A 23,183-nucleotide genomic window follows, 5' to 3' on the forward strand; every position below is an offset into this window, starting at 1 on the left:
TTTTGTTTCTCTTTTCTTTTTTTTTTTTTTTCTATTTTTATTTTACACAAGTATGTCGTTTTTCTTCTTTTTCTTTATAAACCATTTTATACATTATGAAAGCTATTGAACTTTATGATCTCGTTTTAGATACTCCTAATGAAATATTTAGTCCCAATACATTAAAGGCTCGTATTGCTCTGAATATCAAGGCAAGTTTCAATATATATATATATATATAACAGTAATGTTAGTCTAAATCATATATGTTTATCTCTTTAGGGTCTTTCTTATGAAACAAAATGGCTTGACTTTTTTCAAGTACATTCTGTTATTCCAACCATCACGTAAGTTATTGAAGAAAAATACAATAATACATCTATGTATTTGTTGTCATTATATTATCTACAGAAAGAAAAAAAAAATATTTACTTGTGTACTTATATACATTTTATTTCTATCTTGATTATTTTATTTTTCAAAATAGGAAAACAGGTGAGAAACCAACAGTACCAGTGATTGTGGATCATCAGCATGATGACAAGGCTGTACAAGATTCGTGGGAAATTGTCAAATATTTGGATAAGACTTACCCAGACACACCCCCTTTGATCCATGGCAACAATGAAGCTCTTCAATTTTTCTTTTACAACTATGCCAATGCTAACATCCTGGTCCCAATATTCAAATTATGTGTATTGACTGTAGTAGAGAAATGCCCTACGAAGGAAATGCAGAATTGGTTCCGTCAAACACGAGAACAAAGTTTCAACATGACTTTGGAAGAGTTTGCTGGTGATGATGAAAATGTCCATGTGGAGAATATCAAATCTGGATTAGGTTTAGTTCATACTACTCTCAAATCATATTCCTATTTATCCGGTGAAAAACGTAAATAATAATAATAATAAAAAAGTGAAAGACTAACATTTATCCTTTTATACATATTGACAGCTGGATTTTCAGATGTGACCTTGGCTGCATTGTACAAGATGTTTTCTGTTTTTAGAAGTGATCTGTTTGAACAGACTCTTTTGGATGCGTATCCCGATGATGTCCTTCGCCAATGGTGGCGTCGAATGGAAAAGTATACGAAACATTCACCTCCTGCAGAAGCTGTCCATTGATCCTTCCTTTATGAAAATTCTGTGATGTAGTTAGTCTTAGTTTTTATTTCTTCAATATCAAGTTATTAATAAACATTGTTTTTTTTATGTCTTTTTTAATCTCAAAATGGTTCATATAATGTTCACCACATATAGCACAATAGGGGGTTTTTTTTTTTTTTGATCGTTCCAGTGATAATATCTACGGATGATGGACGATGGTTACGATGATAAGTGTTCATGATAATCATTTACTTTATAGTCTTGTTTTGTTTAAAGGAATCATGACAGATGATTTCATACAAAAGAGTTATTTAGTTTTGTAATCCTTTTTTTTCTTTTATGAGGTCATTTGGTTTCTATCTGGATACAATGGAACTAGACTAGACTTGAATAGGATAGAATGAGATATATCTATTTTATAAATACATGAAGTGATCCATAGAATATGAATAAACTACAAGAATGAAAAAAAAAATTGAACCCTAGACTTTTGACATACTCAGAAACATGAAAACAAGGACACCGTTGCTATATAACAATGAGGCGAGCTTAAAAAAAAAAAAAAAAAAAAAAAAAAAAAAAAAAAAAAGAGAGAGAGAGAGAGAGAGAGAGAATATATGCATAGTTTCAAAGATAATAGAGGAGTAGATTGTTTATTGATACTTGGAGGATGTCGGGATGTAGAAGAAAAGATCAACTAACTAAAGTACAAGTTTGACTATAGTGAAAAACATTCATATACGTTTCACAAGTGAGGTTTGGCAGGAGGGGCGTCCTTTGTATACTTTTCCATTTGATTCCACCAATCGCGCAGCACAGTATCAGGATAAGCATTCAAAAATGTAGCTTCAAATAGGTCACTTCTGAGAGCAGATAACATCTTAAAACAAGAGGCCAAGACCACATCAGCGAATCCAACTATAATAACAACAAAATATTTTTATATCAAGTTTTCACTTATTTCCCATATTGTCAAATTTTTTTTTTTTTTTACCTTTTTCACCGGATAAATAAGGATATGACTTGAGAGTGGTATGAATGAATGCCAAACCAGATTTGATGGCATCGATCTGTACTTGTTCGTCACCAGCAAAAGTTTCCAAAGTCATCTTGAAAAATGCTTCTCTATCTTTTCGGAACCATTCTTGAATAGCAGTAGTGGGGCATCTTTTTTGGATGGTTAAAACACACAACTTGAATACGGGAAAAAGGATATTGGTATTGCAATAATTGTAAAAGAAAAATTGAAGGGCTTCATTGTTACCAACAATCAAAGGAGGAGTGTCTGGGTAAGTCTTATCCAAATATTTGACAATTTCCCACGAATCTTGTACAGCCTTGTCATCATGCTGAGGATCAACAATCACCGGCACAGTAGGCCGTTTACCATTATTCCTATTTTGAGAAAAAAGGTTAGTAATTCCGTATGAGTAACACTTTTTTTTTGGTTTCATATTCACACGTATATACCGTATGAACGACGCGTTTCTTCAATGTACTTTTTCTCAACTTACGTGACATCTGGAATTTCAGAATGAATACCAAAAAAGTCGAGCCATTTTGTTTCATAATCAAGACCCTATGTACAATAGTAAAGAGTTAGTAACGAGTTAAAAAATACATTCTTTTTCACTTACCTTGATATTCAATGCAATACGAGCCTTTAACGTGTTAGGACTCCAGATTTCATTAGGAGTGTCCAAAACAAGATCATAAAAGGCAATTGGGGCCATGGTTTAAAAAAAAAAAGTAATTGGGGGAAAGAAAAGGATAACAAAAGAAAAGAAAAATGAAAATCCTATTCATTGGTTTATTTAAATAAGGTTCGTCAGCAACTGAAATTTGGGGCGCAAGACTCCGCGATCGCAGTAGAACTTGGCAGGACAAGGAACAACCATTGATTGGATATGTCAATGAAGGAATGGCTTTTTTTTTGTTGGTCTGTTCCTTGATTTTCCGTAAATTATTAGAAAACTAGTCCCATTTGATCTTTTTTTTTCTTTCTTTTTTTTTTTTTTTTTTGTCCATGATACCAGTCAAAATAGTTATTCATTATCTATTTTTTTATACCTAAGGATGAATGACAATAATTGTTTCTCCTTTTTAACATTAACATCAGAGGATTCCCCAATGAATGATGATGATATTTGCAAAGACAAAAAAAAGAAGAAGGATGATGGATGCTGGCTTGATGATTCCTTATCCCAAGAAAATCTTACGGATATTATGATTTTGACACCGGATGAAACGACGACGGATAACAGTAATCACATATGCACCACTAGTATCCGGTTATTCTTTGATGAACTCGGGTACTTGACGGAAGAACCTCAACCTATTGATCCTACCAAGAACTATGCAGAGGAGTTTGAAGCCCGTGTGGCACAACACACCTATAAGAAAACTCGCCGTCGTCATATCGATCTCTCACGTATTCCTTCTTTACTGGACGAGGATCCTGCTTCTGATATGTCTTCTACCTCCTCCTCTTTTATTCATCATCCAACAGATATCGAACCTTATCCTGTTTTTAGATGATCTTTCTTTTCATGATACATCTATAGACAAACCCCTCCTTTTTTTTTTTTAATTCTCCTAATGACCAATCCCGCATTATATAATTTTTTTTTCATTGGTTTCTCAACAATATACCAACATCTATTTAGATCTCTATAATAAAATGACCTATTCCTCAATGGATACATCATTCGATTTTATTTTTATTTTTTTTTTTGGTTCGATATTCCCAGGATTAAAAATTCCAGCTTTCTTTTTTTATCTGGTTTCCTTTAGGTCAATCCAACTGGATATCTAAAAAAGGGAATATTCTCCCTCTTTTTTTTTTTTTTTTTTTTCCTAACATGGATTACATCTCCAGTTTCGTCTATGCTGTTACTTCAGAAAAAAAAATAACGAACGGTACATCATAATATCCTTAATATGATGATAATGATGTTGATGATGATGATGATAAAGAAGATTGTAAACAGATTGAGAGGGAATCAATTCAGTTTATTTGACAGTACACATACAAATAAAATAATAAAATAAAATTGAATGATATAAAATTAAAACTAATCTACTAAAACTACAAATGATGATGAGATTCCATTTTCTAAAAATTGGTAAGAGGGAAATATTCAATCTTGGTTTGATTCCGCCAATTTCTATACAAGACAATCGCCGCTACAGTCAGTCCACAAGTTGCCAAGATGCCAAGAATCAAACCCACGTTGCCAGGATGTCGAAAAGAGGAAGAAGCATCGTTTTCTGGGAATAGATCACGACGCAATGAACATGTCTCCAATGATGCCATCGAGGGTTTCACGCAAGAATAGGTTGATGGTGTGATGACTCGAGAGTGATCCATTTTGGCGAAATTACGTAGCCAAACGTATTGATAAGATCGATTGTAAAGTGGATAGCTTAGATGAATCATATCTAATCAAGTTTGAGAAAAAAAAAAAAAAAGGAATAAGATGACAATTCAATTTTGATTTTTTTTTTTTGAAGTAGTACCTGTCAATACCAAGTCGGGTCGTGCAGCTGCTCGTTGAGTCCAATCAAGAAATCCCTTTTCATCCACTAGTCCATCTACTCGATACAAAGTATTGTGATGTATAAATGGTTGATCAAAACTAACTGTTCCAGCAATGAATTCACCAGCATCAAGCCAGTCTTCATAAGTAGCATCTGTGTTCACCAAATTCTTACTAAAATCCGTTTGATCGATCACTATATCCGCATGATGAATATCTTGATGGAATTGAAGAGGATCGGAAGGTACCACTAGCTTTGCACCTGAAATATATATATATATGAGTTGATTAGCCAAAAAAAAAAGAATGATTTTATACCTTTTTTTTTTATATTTATTTATTTACCTGCATCCTTCATCAGTTGCTTGAAATAGGGATCCCGATACATATGCCATTCATCTTGTTGATAGGATGTCCATGCAATGGCTGGTCGATGTGGTGTTTTTGAAAGATTAGAGGCATGACAATTATATTGCTTTTGAATCGCACCAAAAATCTCCATGGCTTCCTTTTCTTTGTCATAAAATAAAGACGTGTATAAAAGCCAGCTTGCTTTCTATATTCAAAAAAAAAAAAAAATTAATCTAGTGTCACGATTATTTTCATCCTTTTTTTTTTTTTAATGAAAAGACTTACCGCAAGTGGAGTCAATTGATTGTCATTGGCAGAAAACACAACAGCAGCATTCTTTTCCATACTAGCAGTCGCATCATTTGAAACAAACATCATATCCAAATCTTGAGATTCTCTGGGCAAGTGTTGATAGCATGGAGACGTGACATTTTCGTATCCATTGATATACTGCACGGTATCTTGAAGTTGTAAAAGCTACAAGACCAAAAAAAAAAAAAAAAAAAAAAAAGAAAATGATAAGTATACTTATGAATGGATCATACAGTGAAAAAAATGACTTTTTTATTACCTCGAGAAAAGGTAACACGTTGAATGCACCGTCGATACCCACTGCTTTGACTGGAATATTGATAATGGCATCGTAATGTTGGTTGATCAAATCAGGATGTGAGGTGTCTTGTCCACAACATACAAGAGCATATTTTTGATTAGCTGCATGGTTCGTTACGACCTTATACCAGTGATGGTATTCAACAGAAAACAAGCTATCTAAATCTACTCCAAAAGAATAAAATAAAATAAAAATCAATTCAACTCTTTTTTTTTTTTTTTTTGGTTTACCTTTATTAAGGACAGCATGAGTGTCAAAGTGATCTACAGAAGGATCAAACCCAATATCTTGTGCATCAATGATCAATATGAGGAAAACCAATATCAATAAATAAATAAATAGAGTTGATTGCAACATGATCTATAAAAGAAAAGAAAGAGAAAAGAAAAAGAATGGTCAAAAAGAAGAAAATATATAGACGATGGAAACAAATTTGAATCCCCCACCCCAAGTGCCCAATTTCACATACCGCGTAATCCATTGGATAGGTTTACAGTTTTGTTGCATAGTAAAAAAAGAAAAAGAAAAATTACACAGGATAGCCAAGATCAACCCGATTATCCGTTTCTTTATTAAAGATGATAATATAGTAATGTAATAAATCAAAAAAAAAAAAACTGATTTTTAAATATAATAATCTAATTATAAAGTTGTCGATCCATATCCACCTTGCTTCCCAAAAGTAACGTCTGTACAAAACGTTGTTCATGTTTTGATTGTTGTAAAGCCAAGTTCAGATCGTCAGTAAGTGGACATCTTAAAAAATTAGGAGCAAACACCATGGCCAAATTGTTAACTGTCATTAAAGTATTCTTTCTAACATCAGGTGCCAAGAATTCCTAATATAATAAAAAAAAATAATTATCAATTCGATATTCTAGATATCTATATATTTGGTCTTACCTGAAGAAATCCAATGATATATAATAATACCCGTCGATTCACATCTGGTAAACGACCAACAATATCCATGACAGTATCAATATCGCTTGCTCCGTCAATACATTGATCATAAAAGGACATGGGGATCAAAGGTGTAGGTAATTCGCGTAACCATTGTCGAAGCAAAGAGGCAGGTACAGCAGGATCACCACCACATAATGTCTTCAAATCATCATCATCATCATAATAGCCCGATTCAATGCGGACTCGCAACGCTGTCACTAGATCAGTCAAACCAGGAACACGAAAAATACCTTGAGCAGAATGTCCATGTAATTTACTAATGGCTTCTACCAAAAAAGGAACAATAAGAGGTATCTTGAGAGATTGTTGTTGTTGTTTCATTATCATAGTCAAGGATCTTCCAAACATAAAACAAGAGGATGATTGTTGTTGTTGTTCTGATGGTAAAGACACGGCCATCCTAGCCAGCTGGATTTCCGCTCTACTGATGACTTTTTCACGAGCACCTTGTTGACATATACGTTTAATTTTGAGAAGTAGGTAAGAAGTACAAAAAGAGAGCGTTGTATCCATATCTTCCTTTTCTGTGAGATGATGTTGCACAAATGGAATTAAATAGAATGCCAATGTTTTTGATGGAGGAAAGGTGGAACAAAGTACGGAGAGTAATTCCCATCCCTTTTGGCAACTTGATCTATCATCAAAAAAAAAAAAAAAAATCAATCAGTCAATCAATAAAACTCCTCTTTACCTCCCTTATGTACTACTTTCTTTTATATATATATGTAAACTTACGACCTAGGATTTTGGTCAAGTTGTTTGCATAATTGTGCATAAATTTCATCCCGCATTTGTTGTCCCTGAGTAAGCCCATATCGGAGGATCGCCTGAATATCCTGTACATCATCATCGTCATTATCATTGTTGTTGCTGGATAGATTAGTTTGTTGTCTTGGTCGATCGCCCATAATCATCTGAATAAGTTTGAAACAGTGGATTGCATTTTTGGAGTGTTTTCTATTTGGAGAAACCAATAATGGTTTGTAAATGGATGACTAAGGAAAAAAAAAAGATATTAAAACTTCAAGATGATAATAATATGATTATTATCTGTTTACTAACTTACTTTTGTCCAAGATATCATTTCTGATAATGGAATAGGAGTTCGTATCAAAAATCCTCGTTTATGAATTGTAAAATGATTTGCTGCATACTCTTCAAAAGAATATGTTTGACAACTACTGTTATGATTATCATTTGTTGTTGAAGTAGAGATTATAGGTGAAGAAGTGATCCTAACGTCACCAAGGACAAGAAAAACAAAAAAGAGGCAATATTTGAGATATTTGTCACACAATGATTTTGCTCCTTGACAATTTTGAATTTTTTTCTTACTCTAGTGTTTGATGCTTCGGAGAGTGGCAGGGACAAGGATGCATAAGTGTTGTACCTTCTTCTTCTATATATAAACAAACATATCATATATTAAACATCTTTGTTTTTTTTTTCCAAAAATAAAAATAACACTGTCATTCTTTTTGACTTACTTTTAACATCAAGACATGTTGCCGAAGGAGGATGCCATATGGATGATGATGATCTATAAAATCTTTTGCGCACTTGAGGAAAGATCTTTGATTTAAAAGTCGCTTCTATGGAAGATTTCGAAAGCTGATTTTATGAGATAAAAAAAAAAAAAAAAAAACGAGTTAGTAAATCAAGGAGAGTTCAAAAAGTAAACAACAAATCAAGACAAATATCAAGTGATTCCTGTTACCTGCAGCAATGAACCTTGTTTTTTGGCCATTGGTGGATCTGAATGATGATTCGTAACATTGTTGATAACAAGAGAAGAAGGGGCAAACGGTTTATTGGTGTGAGTTGAACTTGAAGTATGTTGATGATATTTTGTTTTCAAATTAGATTGTTGACGTTCATTTGTTTCGAGAGATAATGGATGACTTGATATAGGTAAAGAAACGTCAGTTTTGTGAGATGGATCCTAAGGTTACACATATAAAATGATTAGTATGGATGCAGCTTTGTTATTTATTATTGTTCGATATTTACCATGGCAAAACGATTCGAAAGTAGTATGACTGGATAAGACGAAGAAGGAGGATGGTGCGACCATTGATTTGTTTTGGAGTGATAATAACAATTCATATTCTGAATGAACCAAACAGTATCCGATCTTGCTTTTGTACTAAAGATAAAAAAAAAAAGAGAGAATAATAATAATTATAATAAAAAAGCAATGATTAATTGACAGTCAATATAATATCAATCATTCATTCTTTGCTTACATACATTAATGTATTTGGGAGTCGGTCTTTACTCCATTCACCAGTTTCCTAAAGTAGAACAACGAAATGGAGATTCAGCCTTACTTTTATACATATATATATAATCAAATTACCTGATTGACATAGAATGAATTTTTGAACTGATGATTATATACTTCAAGCCATTCCATATCTAGTGTCAATATAATAGTGATACAATAAAAAGAAAAAAGAAAAAAAAAGGAAGAAAAAGAAAAAGAAAAAGAAAAAGAAAAAGAAAAAGAAAAAGAAAAAGAAAAAGAAAAAGAAAAAGAAAAAGAAAAAGAAAAAGAAAAAGAAAAAGAAAAAAGAAAAAGAAAAAGAAAAAGAAAAGAAAAAGAAAAAAAGAAAAAGAAAAGAAAAAGAAAAAGAAAAAGAAAAAGAAAAGAAAAAGAAAAGAAAAAGAAAAAGAAAAAGAAAAAGAAAAGAAAAAAGAAAGAAAGAAAGGGCAAAAACAAAGAAAGAATGGTAGAGATCAAAACGTAATTTTTTGATTTTTCTTTCAATGTCCGTTCAAACTATTTTCCTTTTTTTCAAATATCGAAATGGAGGGGTGAAATACGTGGATCCTAGTGTAACTATTTGTCATAGCACATCAAGATATATTTTTATTTTTATTTTTATTTTTTCAAATTGGAATAAACTAAACTAAAATAAAACAAAATGTTTCCTTCTCTTTGAATAATAACACATACAAAAAAGATAAAAATAATAATGATAATAATAATAAGGATTCAAACTAACTAATTCAACTAAACACATGTCTCCTTGATGGGTATCCAGAGTTATTTGCTCGTTCCGGGTCTAACCATAGATTGAATACATGTTGAGTATCTGGTTTCTGTGAATGCGTCATACAACCATGGATTATCGGCATATCTCCACCACCATTATAATAAGTCAATCGAATATTGTCACCAGGAATGATTTGAACAAGTTCGCCCTAAAAAAAAAAAAAAAAAAAAAAAAAAAAGATAAAAATTCAATCAACATAATCCCAAAACTGTTTTGTTTTTTTTTTTTTTTTTTAAATTACAGTATCCACATGTCGAACTTCAATAAATTGACTACTAACAGCTACAATGTAAGGATGTTGGTATACGATATGATCAGGATTGCCTTCCCATTCGCATAAAAGTGGTGATCTACAGTAATAATCAAAAAATAAATATCTTTATTTGTCTTTTTTTTTTTATTTATCTTACCTTCCAGAACCACGCATTACCAAAGATCCATTTCGATTGTTCACATAGAAAGCAAATTTGTTATAACAGAGTAAAAACTTATCTTGAATTCTATACATAGCCAAAGGTTTCAATGGTTCAGTTTGTCTTTGGACAAAATTGAATTGAGGATCTTCTTGATCGGGGATATCACGAGCCACACTAAGATTTTCAGGATCAATAATTTCAAAACCACGTTCACAAACAACATTCACTTTTGATTTCAAAAAATGGAGATTAGTAGCATCAGCACCAACGTAAAAGTCCTAAAAAAAAAAAAAAACGATATTAAATATTAGTCATTTTTCATATATCTATATATTTATAAATTTTGTTTACCATGTATTTTTTGAACCATGAAGTGCTTGATCGTTGACCCAAGAAACCAGTTCGTTGTGTCAGTAATTTTTCGTTCCTTGGATCACGTAAATCACAAATAGGTTCCAATGCTGAAAATGTGGATGATGTGTTCTTCTTTTTCTTGTAGACCAATAAATCCCGGTTGTTACAAAATCCAACATGGAAGAAACTAACATGTTGTGCGATTTCTTGAGCAAGTCGTTCTGGAGATCGAATATTAGTGGGTGAATTGAGTGCATCCACAGGATAAGCCTTCAATGTCTTATCAGCCAAAACAAGTAGAATATGGTGTTTATCCATTACTGCCAATTGAGTCACATTTTCACAATTAATCACACGTCGCAAATTGTTCTGATTTACTGTTTTGAAATATACACCAGCATCTGTACCAATAGCAACCTTGTATTCATGATCAATGGTCACTACAAGAAGAAAAATTAAATAAAAAAAAATTGTCAATCTTTAGAACATATACATATATATATATATATATATATGTATATATGTATAAACTATGATTACTTACCGAAAGGAACAGAACAGGTCACTTTTCCTTGTCCACCAGAAGCAGTAGTAGAACTGATGAATCGGAAAGAAGAATCATCCAAAGTACGTAATTCGAATACATCGTTATCACCTTGCCGACGTTTCAAAGTAGCCTTGGCGTCTTCAATGGCCTTGATCCATTGTTGCTTTTCATCTACTGTACTACAAAAGAAAGTATATACACCACCTCGTTGACCAAGATGATAAAGTGTCAAAGAGATAGCCCCAGCAGTTCCAGATACACCACTACCACCAGTCACTCCAGGAATAGAACCAGTATAAACACCATAAGGTCCTCCCCCTGAAGGAGTACGTATAGTTGATCCTCCACCAGCATAATCAGCAGATCCTTGAATAAAAAGCATTTGTAATGGGATAGGTCGTTTCCAAACGCGATATTCATCACCAGTACTAGTCTTTCGGTGTTTGGTCATTAAAAAGACATGATCAAATACAAATGCATGAATATCAGATTTTTCTGACACGTCAACATTGGTTGGTTTCCGTTTCAATTCACCACGATGATAAAGTTTGCGATGAATATCCACTAGTTGAAGTTCATAAGCTTCACCTTGCTTGAATACCAGAGCATCATCAATTTGTAAAATTTCCACCCGTTTTTCTGTAGCAGCAGTTTGAGCATCAGCCTTGGCAGCCACTTCACCAATCATTTCAATACATCGATTCAGGTAGGTATAATCCGCATGATCTTCATCCGTCTTCTTTAACACAGCCGATAACAAGAGCTTATAACGTTGCATTCGAGTCACAGGGTTTAATAAAAAGTGACGGAAAGCTAATCGACGCATTCGTTGATGTTTCGCCACTTCAGTCAAAAACTTGCTAAATTCTGGATTTTCTTGAGCTTCCATACCAACAATATATTCTGCCAAAGGGACATGAGGACAATAGGTCGTAAATGGTTTTTCAAAAAATGGGAAATGTTGTACCATAATATCACCGATCATCGGTACACATTTTTGATCGTATCGTCGTTGTAGTTCCAAAAGATCTTTGAAAAGAGCAGTGCTGATATCACGTAATTCATAGTAATTGTTGAATACTTCCTTGACAAATTGTTTTCGTTTTTGCCCATCAATGATATTACTTTCAAGTAGAGGGATAACGACCAACTAAGTAAAAAGAAACAAGTCAGTTATATAAATATATTTATATATAAACTTACATCATGTAGAGTATCCAAATCATTGCGGTATACTTCTTCAGAGTAAATCATTTCATTGATAGCTTCTTGACGGTCACGTTCACGTTTGCTAATACTTTCTAATAGTTCTGGAGGAGCACGTTCTGCCCATGCCGTATGAGGGTATGACTATGAAAATCCAAAAAAAAAAAAAAAAATTAGGATGGAATTTTCTTGATTTTTTTTATTTATATTTTATTTGGTCTTACTGTCTTTGTATTGCCTGAAGCATTCGATTTGATAGATGCTTGACGGGATAAACTTGTTCCAGACTAGAATAAAAAAAAAAAAAAAAAAAAAGGAAAAAGATAGAATCGAGTGAATATGTTGATTAATATTAAAGTAAATTCATTTTTTTTTTTTATATATTTACCAAAAATTCTTCCTCAAAGATTTCTTGTTTATTTGGACATCTTGGAGCATAACAACCACCTTGATCAGGAGAACAATCATAAGTATAACATTTAGTAAGACTGGTGAAAACACCATGAGGAACATCATCAGAACCAGCATCTTCATCAAAGGTATAGAGTTCATCAGGAGAGTTGTAGACAGTACCAGTGATAAGAGATTTTTGTGAGTAATGGACAGGATCAAACAAACCAGGGCGACTATGCATAAGAGCATTGGCAACTTTGATACAGTAACTTTCCGGAATCTTCTCACCGAGAATATTGCGCAGTGCAGTCTAAATATGTCACCAAAATAAAATCCTTAATTAGTAACTTTCTTTATTTTATTTTTTTTTCTCCATCCAAATTTCTTTTTTTCTTTACTTACCACAGCTTCAGAACCAGTAAAAGATTCAGGATATTCATTGGCACAAAATAATTCTCGAACATGTTCCAAAGCTTTGATCCGTCTGATAAAGGCACGAGATAATCCAGAAAGTAATGAAGGATCCAGATCAGAGGATAAAGAATTGGGTCGTTGTCTAGGAGGCACAGCAGGTGGCGAAGGTGGAGGTGGTAAAGGTGCATTTTGTCTGTCATTTAGTTGTTGGGAAGTATGATCTGTTTTGATATATTGAGTTGAGGATTGTAAGATAGTTGGTTCTACAATGACATTGTGAGTAGGAGTGGCAGGAGGAGGAGGTAATTGTTGTTTTTCTTCCCTTTGTCGTTGCATTTCCATTTGACGTTGAAGAGCAGCTTGCTGACGTTCATATAATTGTTGACGTTCAATTGGAGTTGGAGAATGATCTTCATCGTCACTAGTATCAGGAGAAACAGGAATAAAAGGTATTTCTTCATTTTGATTAGAAGAACCATCAGTAACATCAATTTGAGCAGGTCTCATTGCATAACGTGGACGTTCTATGGTATTGTGTATGATATTCCGCATAGAAGAAGGAGTTCTTTGGTGCCCAAGTGGAGGAGTTTGAGTAGATTCGGAGGATGGTGTTGAAGTGGTACTAGAAGTTTGTTGAATTTGAGATTGACGGAAAGTACTAATATAATCTTGAGATGAAGGTCGATTGTAACCAACGGGTGGATAAGGATGAGAATGAAGTGGAACTGATGGAGGGGTTGTTTGTTGGTCGGTAGTATTGAACTGAGCTCCAGGTGATTCAGGTGGGGTTCTATGGACTTGATAATCAGGAGGAGGGTATACAAGTGATGCTTGTGGTTCGGTTGTAGAATGTTGAGGCATTGAATAGTTGGTAGGTTGAGGCATAGATAAAGAAGACGATGTAGAAGGTACAGGAACCTGAGGAGGAGGAGGAGGAGGAGTAGAAGTTATACCAGAGTCAGATTGACCATAATTACCATAGTAAGGCGTATAAGAATTTCGGCTTGGCATTGGTGTAGGAGGGGCAGGTTGAAAGGTTTGAGAAGGAGGATAAGGCTGAGTATTGAAACCATAACCATCGTTACTTCCATAAGAAGAAGTTCTATTGTGACCACCATAATACATATTGTTTCCAGAGTTAGTATTCAAAGTATCAGAATATCGATTGGTTGAATATTGTGAGTTGTAATATTGTTGACCATTTTGTTCACTATTATTGTTATTATAATAACCATAATTCTAAAAAGGATGTATAAATAATATAATAAAAAAATAATAAAAAATAAATAATAATAATAATACAACTTACATTTTGTGGATAAACTGTATTTCCTTGATAAGCATCTTGAGGATTATTTACTTGTTCATTAGAATAAGGTCCAGAAGTAGTACTATTTGTTTTGTTATGAGAATATCCGTCATAATACTGGTGGTGATTGGACATTGTTGCCAAGAATAGTGGATTGTTAAATTATATCCTTTTCTATTCAGATGATGATAAAATAATAATAATAATAAAAGATAATACAAAAGGTAACTATATTCAATAAATATAAAAGGAGAAATGAGTTCAGTTAGTATGACCTAAAAACTTGGTTCTATTACAAACATACAAAAAAAAACTTACAGTTTGGTAAGAAAAAAAAAAAAAAAAAAGGTCCCCTGGCTACGAAAAGGGAGAGAAGAAGGGAAAAGAGGAAAAAAAAAAATACACTTTTTTGAGGGAAAAAAAATAAATGAAAAAGAGATTAAAACTCCTTCATGACTTTTGTACGCAGCCTAAAGAACACCCATCGCAGCATACTTACTTTGTTTAGTGTAATATCTACACTTTTTATTATTTTTTTTAACAATAATTAATAGAAATGATTAATATTAATAATATTTTTTTTTGATAATAAAAACATATATATATATATATTAAAATAACATATTACTCAATGAATTTTTATTTTTTAATTTTGTTACTGAAATCATCAATACATCTATCAATGATAACTGAAGTCTGAAAAATGAATTGATCACACACTGCTTTCTTTGAACTGGGGGATATGAAATCAAATTCCGCTTTTTATTGTCAATGAAGGCAGGATTTTTTCTTTTTCTTTTCTCCTGCTTTTTTCTTTTTTTTTTCTTTTTTTATTTTTTCTTGATAATATATATATGAACAATAAATTTACAATGTCAAGGTATAGTGAACCTTCAAATACTATTCCAATACCTATAAAGTCAAAATCAGAACCTTTACAAAATTCAACTTTACGATTCAAGAAGAAACCATCAACAATAAAACCTCCTCCCGAGTTCTCACTTGAACATGTTAACCAAGATCATGTTGCTGACTTTCTTCAAGCATTATCTCAAGATCCTCTTGGTCAAAATGACTCTGGTCCAGAATATATATCAGCTTCAAGTGAATTAGTACCTCCACTTCGATCAATAAAACCAAGAAGAGATAAAAAGAAGAAAAAGAAACAAGATGACATTGGAACACCCAAAGGAATATCACATACTTTATTGAAATATCCATTTATTGTAAGTATAGAAAATAAAAAAAAAAAAATAAAAAAATAAAAAGTGATAATAACTAAAGTATTCCTTCTATATTATATATTAGTTGGTTATTGGTAGTATTATGTTTGTTGAACTTGTTTTATACCTAGGTTTACGACAAACTGTACGAATTTGGGAAAGTTTATTTAGTTGGTAAATCAATTAACAAAAAAAAAAAGAAAGAAAGAAAGAAATTCATATTAATCTCATATTATGTATCATGTTAGGCGTGGTCGACGACGTATCTTACGAAATCATTTACGAAGCTCAACCTCTTATGAAGAATGGTGTCGTGCCGCTAAAGATCTCGATAATTATATGAACAAGGAAGAATGGAAGTCAACACCAGCTTATGGATATTATGATTATAGACTGATTCAAAAAGTAATCAAACACTTACGACTCTACCGTGAAAGGGACGATCCTGAAAGTGCCAATAATCTGAAAGATGTACTTTACGCTTGTCTCAAACAAAACTTTGCTGGAATTGAAAATGCCAAGCTTTACAGTAATACTTATTTGGGTACAAAATATCTTATTGAAGATTATGTCAATGAAGGTAATAATAATAATATTTTTTTTTTTTAGAAAAAGATCAGAAAAACTTATTTTTATTTATTTATTTTTCTGTTAGTGACACAATCCATTGAATCCTTGGCTTCCAGTCCTCACATTAGTGATGGAGACAAACGGTTAGCATTTCGATTATATTCCAAGAATTATGGTCGTTCTGCATTTTGTTTATCCGGTGGTGCTGGTTTTGGTTATTTTCATTTGGGAGTGATTCGGGCACTGTTGGATCGAAACCTTTTACCATCAATTATTACTGGAACTTCTGCTGGGTCCTTGATGGGTGCCATTGTTTGTACAAGGACGGATGACGAATTAAGACAAGTACTTGTTCCTGATTTGGCTCAACGAATACAAATAGCTCAAGGTTCTTGGACAACAAAATTAAGAAGATATGCAACTACTGGTGCACTTTTTGATTCCGAACAATGGTGTCGTGATGCTATGTGGTTTACGCGTGGTTCTCTTACATTCAAGGAAGCGTATGACCGAACTGGTCGAATATTTAATGTATCTGTTATTCCCTATGATGCACATTCTCCTTCAAAACTATTGAATTATATCACTGCTCCTAATTGTGTTATTTGGAGTGCTGTATTGGCTTCTGCTGCTATTCCTGGAGTAAGTATATCTATTTCCAAAAAAAAAGAATAACTAATGTTATTTTGTGATTTATTATAGATTTTGAATCCTGTTGTCCTTATGCAAAAAGTACCAAATTCTGATCGTCTGGTTCCCTATAATTATGGTCATCGATTCAAAGATGGAAGTTTACGTACTGATATCCCTGCTCAAGCCTTACACAATCATTTTAATGTCAATTATACTGTAGTCAGTCAAGTCAATCCTCATATTCATATCTTCTTCTATGCCAATCAAGGTAGTCCTGGACGACCTGTTACTCACCGATCTGGAAAAGGATGGTAATATTTACATTTTAAAAATAACGTGATAACAAGATTAACTCAATTTATCTTTTTTTTTTCTCATTAGGCGTGGCGGCTTTTTAGCATCAACAATGGAACAAGTATTGAAATTAGAATTATCAAAGTGGCTCAAGGTATTACGCGATTTGGATCTATTACCAAAATTATTGAATCAAGATTGGAGTTCTATCTGGTTACAAAAATTTGATGGGGATGTTACCATCTTGGTAAGAATCATTAAAAAAAAAAAAAAAAAAAAGACAAAAAGAAGAAAAAGAAAAAAGAACTTATTTTTTTTTTTAATGATGATATGAAATATAGCCAAAAGCAGGTATTACAGATTGGTTTTATATCTTGGCTGACCCTGATGACAAACGATTATCACAACTGATGAAATATGGACAATTACAAACATGGCCAAAGATTGCAATGATTAGAAACCGCCTACGAATTGAAAACTCTATTGAACTCTGCCGACGAAAGATACGTAACACTATCAAGTCATCTAGAAAACAGACAGACTCAAGTACGAAAAAGAACTACCTCTTCCACCATGAATTTGGCAGTGGTGGTAGTGATGATGGTGCCAGTGGTGATGAAGCAAGAATGATGGATGAAGTTAAATTTTTATCTGGTCGACGTCTCAGTATGCCTGATGGAATGGTTGGTTCGAGCAAGGAAGGACAAAGATTGTTGAATGAAGAACAACAAAGACTGGACTTTTTATCCCAATTCACAGATGGTCCTGGATTAGGTTTGGCTGCCATGGAGAACTCGGTAACCATGAACGATAAAGATAACCACCATCAAAACCAACTGATTCCCAATGGAAAACGATTCAACGATTTCAATGACATGGACGATGATACTAGTGATGAAGAATTTGTTTTATGGTAGATATCGTAGTTTAGATTTCTTGTATTTTACTTTTGTAGAGATTTTGCCTTCATTGGCACACGTAGCGGATATTCAAAATACAAATATATCAAACCAATTTTTTTTGTTTTTCCTTTCTTTTTTCTTCTCTTTATATTATTTATCATGGTTAATTTATCCTTACATTCCATCAATGCTGTCATTTTACTTGATGCTTCTGGAAATAGAGTTTTAGCTAAATATTATGGGTCTGAACACACCACTCTTAAGGAACAAAAGGCATTTGAAAAAGGTTTATTTGATAAAACACGACTGTCCCAAGGTAATTTTTTTTTTTTTTCATCTAGTTAGAATGAACTCAACTTTTTGTTTTCTTTTTGTTCTTTTATTAACTAACTATTATTTAGGCGAAATCATCTTGTATGATAATCAAGTAGTGTTATATCGATCGAACATTGACATTTACTTTTACGTTGTGGGAACTGCTGAAGAAAACGAACTCATCTTGTTAAGCATGTTCAATACATTTTATGATGCCGTCTCTAGTTTGTTAAGGTAATCAGGGAACAATATGATACAAACAACTTATTTTTATCTTTGTTGATGTAGGTATCAAGTGGAAAAACGAACTATTGTGGATAATTTGGATTTGGTGGCCCTTTGTTTAGATGAAACTGTGGATAGAGGGTAAAATAATAATAATAATATGAAAAGATGAATGTGATAGAGAGAGAGAGAGAATATACTCACTTTTTTTTTTTTTATTGTTTGATTTAGTATTATTTTGGATACAGATGCCAATGCCATTGTTGGCCGTGTGTCAAAACCTCGACTAGATATGGTGGATATTCCCTTTACAGAACAAACTTTATCACAAGCATACCAAACTGCCAGAGAACGTCTTACTAGTCAATTGTTAAGATAAGGGGGAATCATAGTTTAGAAACAACAATCGCATTAGTGTACCGCTTCAAACGGCCCTCTATTTTGATCATCAATAAAAAGAATGTTTATACACGTATTCATTGAAATAGGATTGATGGTTGTTGATAGTGATTTAAAGAAAGAAGGATGGATCAAAACTCATTCTGATAAAACGAACGTAAATTTGTATTTTGTTTTGTTTTTTGATCTTTGTCATTTTTTTTTTTATTGAATATCTAATATGAGAGTCTACATCTATCTATTATATACAAAAACATAGAGGGTATGAGGAGTGTATGTAAAAATATCTATGTTATGTAGAGAATGGCTGGTTTGTATTCCCTTGAAGTCAAATTACGAACTAGGACGAATCTTTTCTTCAGTCTCTTTTGCCTACAGATAAATAAATAAAAAGAAAAAGAATGAGTTCATTATCATGATGGCATCCCTTTGTTACGCTTCATTACCTTGAGTCAATCTCTTGTAATTGATAAAGTCCAAACGCAGAACAAGCACCAATCCCTTGTCCTTTTCCGGTCAATAAAGAATAACGTCCAGTTGTCACATATCCAATAAGATCTTCTGGTAATGGCTTTTAGCCAAAAAAAAAAAAAAAAAAAAAGAATTATCAAAAACAAAGATCTCTAAGCTGATATGAGTTCATTTCCTATCTTACATTGATGGGTTTTTCAGACTTGATATTCTTTTGATTAGTCACATAATCTTGATAAACCATCTCATCTTTCACCAAATAAATCCTAGCACCTGAGTCCAAAGTGCCATCATGTAAGCTAACTACTCGAGTCTTGACCATCATTGTTTCCAATAAAAGAGGTTGTTGCTGTTTTGCTGTTGTCACCATACCCCGTGTAGTCATACTAGAAATCATCAAATCTAAAATCTGTCTTTCTACTGATTCTTTGCCAATGTTTCTACTGTTCATAATCATTGCCACAAGCTTGTCATTCTGTAAAAGGGCACCATGACCATAGGTTTGATTGTAATCATCATTCTTACTATTGCTGGCGTCATTGGTTAGTGATGCTGATGGTAACAATAACTGTTTAAAAGGTATAATAAAAGGTGAATCTATATCCAATTTACTATAGTTGAGTCGTTTTGCTGGAGGTTGTCGTTCCCATTTTTGTTTTGCTGTCTTTCCAATGACTGACTGATGATCATCAAACGCTTTGGTGGTAGGATAATCATAAGGAAAACAAGAGTATCCACTATCGAAATGCATGTTGTGTATATCGTAAAGTCCACCTGTTCTTGCACCTGCGAATACCAATGACCGCCAGAATGGAAGGGCAAATGCTCTAGGTAAAATCAGTGTCCACCCTTCAATATGCTCTACTCGCGCTACAGATACTTGACTTGGTCGATCAAATAGAGGTCCATTCCGTTGAATTAGTAAAATTGGTATTTTTGAATCATCTTTTGTAAATGGTAACTTGGCACCAGGTAAAAGAGCCTATATTAGACAGAAAGAAAAAAAAAAGAGAGAGAGAAAATCACTATTTAGTATTTTGTATAGATTTGATTCTAGTAGCAGTTGTTCTTCTTTTCGATATACATTACCATTTCCCGTCGTTTTAGTAACTTGTGTTCCGGAACTTTTGAAGAAGTGCATTCATGTCTTATTGTTTCATTCCAAATGTCAGATCTACATATTACTTCGGACCAGTTTGAAGACAAGTCTGTTGTATCAAAGGAAGATTCAGATGATACCATTGATGACTTGGGTAGAGGTTTCTGAGGGAATCTATACAAATTGAATAACCATAAAAAGTAAGTATATTATAAAATAGCGATAAAAGATAAAACAAAAAAAAATTTATTTTACCTTAATCGAGGATCTTGCACAGTAAGACCTATCACAGAACCATTTGGAATACAGCATCCAGATCGAAAATGCTGTAAACTTCGCCATACTTGAGCATTGGGACATGATTCATCCACTGGATCTAATATTGCTTGTAAAAGAGTTGTAGCACGAGGACCTGTCAACTCAAATCTAGAAAATTCATGTCGTAAATCTTGTAATCTCACTATATTATCATAAGAAGAAGAGGATTATATAAATATTAGAATGTGATCTTTTTTTTTTTTTGTTTTTGTTCATAGTTACTTACCTTGCGTATCATGTAAACCCATTGATGTAGCAGTCTTGGATATTTGGTCTTGTACTGTACTAAAAGTTGATGGATGAATCCAAAGCCATAAAGTTGCATTGTCATTTGTTGATAATATGGGTTGCCATAGAAAAGTAACAGGACATATAAGTTGATTTGGATATCCACCTTGTTCATAGCAAAATGTATGTCCCACTCGAATCCCTTTGGTGAATCTAGCAAGTAATAATATTAGTTAGTATAAATCCACCCAATTCAATCAGTATATAAAGATAATTACCTTGCACTACCAACAGAAGGAAGGAGAGGATCAGTTAGCTTGTTTAAAAGTTGCACTATTTTTTCTTGTGAACCAAAGAGCTGTAAACAACCAAAATAGGAAGCATCATGTAACAAGGCCATCTTAGTAAAGGATCGATATGTAATTCTTCTAGATTTATACATTGGATGAGCAGCCTAATAGAAGTATATATCAAACATGAATAAAATATTCATTATTTTTTTTTAATCACATACAAGTCTATATCCCCACCAATTTTCCATTTTCATTCGTTTGATATGCCATTTGTGTGTTCCTAGCCATTTCACCTTGTCTAAAAAAGAAGTATCATTGTTAATTGATAAATAAATAAATCATTTTACTTTATAAAACATACTTTTCCGACTGATTAATTCTTCCATTAATACTGCTGATTTGATTTTTCTAAAATTCCTTTGGATGATTTTGCCACTAGCAAGCTATGTATATATAATAAAAAAAGTCAAGATGTCCATCAAACAGAAAAAAAAAAAAAGATAATATATAAACAAATTACCTTTGCAGATAATCTTGCTCTATCTCTAGCACGAAGATGATAGGTCAAATGACTAGCCGCCCGTCTTCTTAAAAATCTTGGGATAAATTCAAAACCTGGTACCTTCAAGACAGCACTATAAAAAAAAAATAAGAGAAACAAATAGTGAATCGTTTGACATTGTTTTAAAAAGAATATTCTATCTTTTTATTATTCTTATTACCTTGTTTGTTTGATAGAAGATTGCATTTGGTTAACTTCTTGAATACGAGCGGCCATAAACTGATCAGCATCGATGGTACCACCAATTTTGGGTAGGTCTTTATCTATGGAAGTATACATTTTAGTGAATGTGTCAAACACTTTTATTATTACTGTTATTATTACTTACGAAATTTATCCAATGATTTGACTTTCATATCTGTGTAGGTAAGGTTCATATCAAGTTTATTGGTAGAGGGTTGCTGAAGTTTAGCTGGCGTTTCTATGATAGTCAAACTAATGAGCCAAACATATTGATATTTTATTATTATTTACCTATATCTTCAGTAGTGTTCAAGTGACTTTCTTGAGTATCAAAAGCTTCAGAAGCTGGACGCTTTCCTTTAGTCTTTTTGCCCATGATCTAAAATTCACGGAAAACAAAAAAAAAAAAAAAAAAAAAAAAAAAAAAAAAAATTGACGTGCTGGGATCAAACATTGAAATGGAACTGGGAATGAAAGAAGAGTGTGTGTTCAAATCATTGGCCAAAGAAAGGTTATAAAAATTACACTTTTTGGATTTTCTACGTAGTACAGAAAATACGAAGGTTTCGTCGTCTTTTTTTAAGGTCAGACTATAAACACCTTTTGTATGATGGTATGAAGAAAACAATCATGATGAAGATGTCAAAAAAATTTTTTTTGTCCAGTGAATTTGTCAAGGAGAGAGTGATGTTTCTGCTTTTGAACGAAGTAATTCTGATGAGTTTGAGTATAAGATTCCTAAGATTCCTCATGAGATACGAAAGAATCTCATCTGGTATGAATGAAGTGCATCAAAATGGCTGTGATCGCTACGAAATTCAACAAAAAGTATATTCACCCTTTTAGATACATTCTGAAAAAAAATGTTTGGACATCATCTTCATGACCATCGTTTTCTTCATTTCATGGTCGGTTATTGAAAAAAAACATCCATTCGTTAAAGGGTAACTACCCTATAGTCCCTCCCTACCAGTAGTTCTCCGCCCTGAGGAGCGAGAAATTAAAATTACTTTTTTGGATTTTTTATTTTTTTCTTTTCTTTTCTTTTTTTTTTTTTCTTTTGATTTATTTCCTTTTTTCATACTTTTTTTTATACCTTTTTTTTTTCTTTTCTTCATACTTTTTAATGACCAACCAACATCGAGAACATCAATCTTGTCCATCTCTTTCCCATTATGATGAATCAATATCCTTCAACGAACAGATTAGATCC

At 32.8% G+C, this 23,183-nt stretch overlaps 9 protein-coding genes across 9 annotated transcripts; 4 read left to right on the forward strand and 5 right to left on the reverse strand.

Annotated features, from left to right (window-relative positions):
- The first annotated feature begins 22 nt into the window (after positions 1–22).
- Positions 23–1,204, forward strand: BX664DRAFT_336117 (uncharacterized protein). The gene is made up of 4 exons (XM_051546026.1): positions 23–191; positions 262–326; positions 467–870; positions 934–1,204. The coding sequence occupies exons 1-4, from the start codon at positions 96–98 to the stop codon at positions 1,104–1,106; spliced, it is 738 nt and encodes a 245-aa protein (XP_051399204.1). The 5' UTR covers positions 23–95; the 3' UTR covers positions 1,107–1,204.
- A 505-nt stretch (positions 1,205–1,709) lies between these two features.
- On the reverse strand, positions 1,710–2,899 carry BX664DRAFT_336120 (uncharacterized protein). Its single transcript, XM_051546027.1, has 4 exons — positions 2,726–2,899; positions 2,603–2,667; positions 2,083–2,483; positions 1,710–2,006 (listed from the first exon to the last, which is right to left on the reverse strand). The coding sequence occupies exons 1-4, from the start codon at positions 2,819–2,821 to the stop codon at positions 1,834–1,836; spliced, it is 735 nt and encodes a 244-aa protein (XP_051399205.1). The 5' UTR covers positions 2,822–2,899; the 3' UTR covers positions 1,710–1,833.
- A 219-nt stretch (positions 2,900–3,118) lies between these two features.
- BX664DRAFT_336121 (uncharacterized protein) lies at positions 3,119–3,811 on the forward strand. Its single transcript, XM_051546028.1, has one exon. It carries the CDS (start codon positions 3,165–3,167, stop codon positions 3,624–3,626), a length of 462 nt encoding a protein of 153 aa, XP_051399206.1. The 5' UTR covers positions 3,119–3,164; the 3' UTR covers positions 3,627–3,811.
- A 392-nt stretch (positions 3,812–4,203) lies between these two features.
- BX664DRAFT_265131 (uncharacterized protein) lies at positions 4,204–5,948 on the reverse strand (the record flags this gene model as incomplete). The annotated part of the gene is made up of 4 exons (XM_051540852.1): positions 4,204–4,529; positions 4,608–4,881; positions 5,222–5,455; positions 5,550–5,948. The coding sequence occupies 4 exons, from the start codon at positions 5,946–5,948 to the stop codon at positions 4,204–4,206; spliced, it is 1,233 nt and encodes a 410-aa protein (XP_051399207.1).
- A 128-nt stretch (positions 5,949–6,076) lies between these two features.
- BX664DRAFT_282580 (uncharacterized protein) lies at positions 6,077–8,993 on the reverse strand. Its single transcript, XM_051541569.1, has 10 exons — positions 8,917–8,993; positions 8,808–8,851; positions 8,568–8,703; positions 8,275–8,499; positions 8,045–8,168; positions 7,893–7,956; positions 7,624–7,792; positions 7,293–7,552; positions 6,495–7,191; positions 6,077–6,430 (listed from the first exon to the last, which is right to left on the reverse strand). The coding sequence occupies exons 1-10, from the start codon at positions 8,971–8,973 to the stop codon at positions 6,230–6,232; spliced, it is 1,977 nt and encodes a 658-aa protein (XP_051399208.1). The 5' UTR covers positions 8,974–8,993; the 3' UTR covers positions 6,077–6,229.
- A 576-nt stretch (positions 8,994–9,569) lies between these two features.
- Positions 9,570–14,131, reverse strand: BX664DRAFT_265356 (CNH domain-containing protein; the record flags this gene model as incomplete). Its single annotated transcript, XM_051540857.1, has 9 exons — positions 9,570–9,764; positions 9,858–9,966; positions 10,027–10,310; positions 10,384–10,826; positions 10,931–12,083; positions 12,364–12,426; positions 12,528–12,842; positions 12,935–13,263; positions 13,333–14,131. Coding segments are annotated over 9 exons (3,690 nt in total), but the record flags the coding sequence as incomplete, so codon positions are not given.
- A 938-nt stretch (positions 14,132–15,069) lies between these two features.
- Positions 15,070–18,006, forward strand: BX664DRAFT_336127 (acyl transferase/acyl hydrolase/lysophospholipase). Its single transcript, XM_051546029.1, has 7 exons — positions 15,070–15,481; positions 15,564–15,652; positions 15,727–16,058; positions 16,134–16,690; positions 16,751–16,992; positions 17,063–17,222; positions 17,317–18,006. Exons 1-7 carry the CDS (start codon positions 15,110–15,112, stop codon positions 17,890–17,892), a joined length of 2,328 nt encoding a protein of 775 aa, XP_051399210.1. The 5' UTR covers positions 15,070–15,109; the 3' UTR covers positions 17,893–18,006.
- BX664DRAFT_336131 (Longin-like domain-containing protein) lies at positions 18,007–18,898 on the forward strand. Its single transcript, XM_051546030.1, has 4 exons — positions 18,007–18,193; positions 18,279–18,426; positions 18,481–18,558; positions 18,649–18,898. The coding sequence occupies exons 1-4, from the start codon at positions 18,037–18,039 to the stop codon at positions 18,794–18,796; spliced, it is 531 nt and encodes a 176-aa protein (XP_051399211.1). The 5' UTR covers positions 18,007–18,036; the 3' UTR covers positions 18,797–18,898.
- Positions 18,899–19,003: 105 nt separating this feature from the next.
- On the reverse strand, positions 19,004–22,356 carry BX664DRAFT_299319 (NUC188 domain-containing protein). The gene is made up of 13 exons (XM_051542300.1): positions 22,262–22,356; positions 22,116–22,208; positions 21,948–22,050; positions 21,746–21,860; positions 21,587–21,668; positions 21,447–21,523; positions 21,211–21,386; positions 20,931–21,145; positions 20,642–20,846; positions 20,377–20,560; positions 19,472–20,269; positions 19,263–19,387; positions 19,004–19,188 (listed from the first exon to the last, which is right to left on the reverse strand). The coding sequence occupies exons 1-13, from the start codon at positions 22,344–22,346 to the stop codon at positions 19,104–19,106; spliced, it is 2,343 nt and encodes a 780-aa protein (XP_051399212.1). The 5' UTR covers positions 22,347–22,356; the 3' UTR covers positions 19,004–19,103.
- Positions 22,357–23,183: the final 827 nt, after the last annotated feature.

Source organism: Halteromyces radiatus, assembly GCF_025201355.1.
Source record: "Halteromyces radiatus strain CBS 162.75 chromosome Unknown BX664scaffold_5, whole genome shotgun sequence".
In the NCBI taxonomy this organism is placed as follows: Eukaryota; Fungi; Mucoromycota; class Mucoromycetes; order Mucorales; family Cunninghamellaceae; genus Halteromyces; species Halteromyces radiatus.

Bases quoted from the DNA above. Each gene is read 5' to 3' on its own strand.
- BX664DRAFT_336120 (XM_051546027.1), bottom strand. From the start codon at position 2,821: ATGGCCCCAATTGCCTTTTATGATCTTGTTTTGGACACTCCTAATGAA. The intron at 2,484-2,602 runs GTAAGTTGAGAA...TTCTCAAAATAG, and splicing joins TCTGAAATTCCAGATGTCAC to GAATAATGGTAAACGGCCTA. The intron at 2,007-2,082 runs GTAAAAAAAAAA...TTGTTATTATAG, and splicing joins TTATTTATCCGGTGAAAAAG to TTGGATTCGCTGATGTGGTC.
- BX664DRAFT_336131 (XM_051546030.1), top strand. From the start codon at position 18,037: ATGGTTAATTTATCCTTACATTCCATCAATGCTGTCATTTTACTTGAT. The intron at 18,427-18,480 runs GTAATCAGGGAA...TTGTTGATGTAG, and splicing joins GCCGTCTCTAGTTTGTTAAG to GTATCAAGTGGAAAAACGAA. The intron at 18,559-18,648 runs GTAAAATAATAA...TGTTTGATTTAG, and splicing joins GATGAAACTGTGGATAGAGG to TATTATTTTGGATACAGATG.
- BX664DRAFT_336121 (XM_051546028.1), top strand. From the start codon at position 3,165: ATGAATGACAATAATTGTTTCTCCTTTTTAACATTAACATCAGAGGAT.
- BX664DRAFT_299319 (XM_051542300.1), bottom strand. From the start codon at position 22,346: ATGGGCAAAAAGACTAAAGGAAAGCGTCCAGCTTCTGAAGCTTTTGAT. The intron at 21,387-21,446 runs GTATGTGATTAA...TACTTCTATTAG, and splicing joins ATTGGTGGGGATATAGACTT to GCTGCTCATCCAATGTATAA. The intron at 20,847-20,930 runs GTAAGTAACTAT...ATGATAATATAG, and splicing joins GGGTTTACATGATACGCAAG to TGAGATTACAAGATTTACGA.
- BX664DRAFT_336117 (XM_051546026.1), top strand. From the start codon at position 96: ATGAAAGCTATTGAACTTTATGATCTCGTTTTAGATACTCCTAATGAA. The intron at 192-261 runs GCAAGTTTCAAT...TTATCTCTTTAG, and splicing joins GTATTGCTCTGAATATCAAG to GGTCTTTCTTATGAAACAAA. The intron at 327-466 runs GTAAGTTATTGA...TTTTCAAAATAG, and splicing joins TCTGTTATTCCAACCATCAC to GAAAACAGGTGAGAAACCAA.
- BX664DRAFT_282580 (XM_051541569.1), bottom strand. From the start codon at position 8,973: ATGGAATGGCTTGAAGTATATAATCATCAGTTCAAAAATTCATTCTAT. The intron at 8,169-8,274 runs GTAACAGGAATC...TCATAAAATCAG, and splicing joins AACAAGGTTCATTGCTGCAG to CTTTCGAAATCTTCCATAGA. The intron at 7,957-8,044 runs GTAAGTCAAAAA...GTTTATATATAG, and splicing joins AACATGTCTTGATGTTAAAA to AAGAAGAAGGTACAACACTT.
- BX664DRAFT_336127 (XM_051546029.1), top strand. From the start codon at position 15,110: ATGAACAATAAATTTACAATGTCAAGGTATAGTGAACCTTCAAATACT. The intron at 15,482-15,563 runs GTAAGTATAGAA...ATTATATATTAG, and splicing joins TATTGAAATATCCATTTATT to TTGGTTATTGGTAGTATTAT. The intron at 15,653-15,726 runs GTAAATCAATTA...GTATCATGTTAG, and splicing joins TGGGAAAGTTTATTTAGTTG to GCGTGGTCGACGACGTATCT.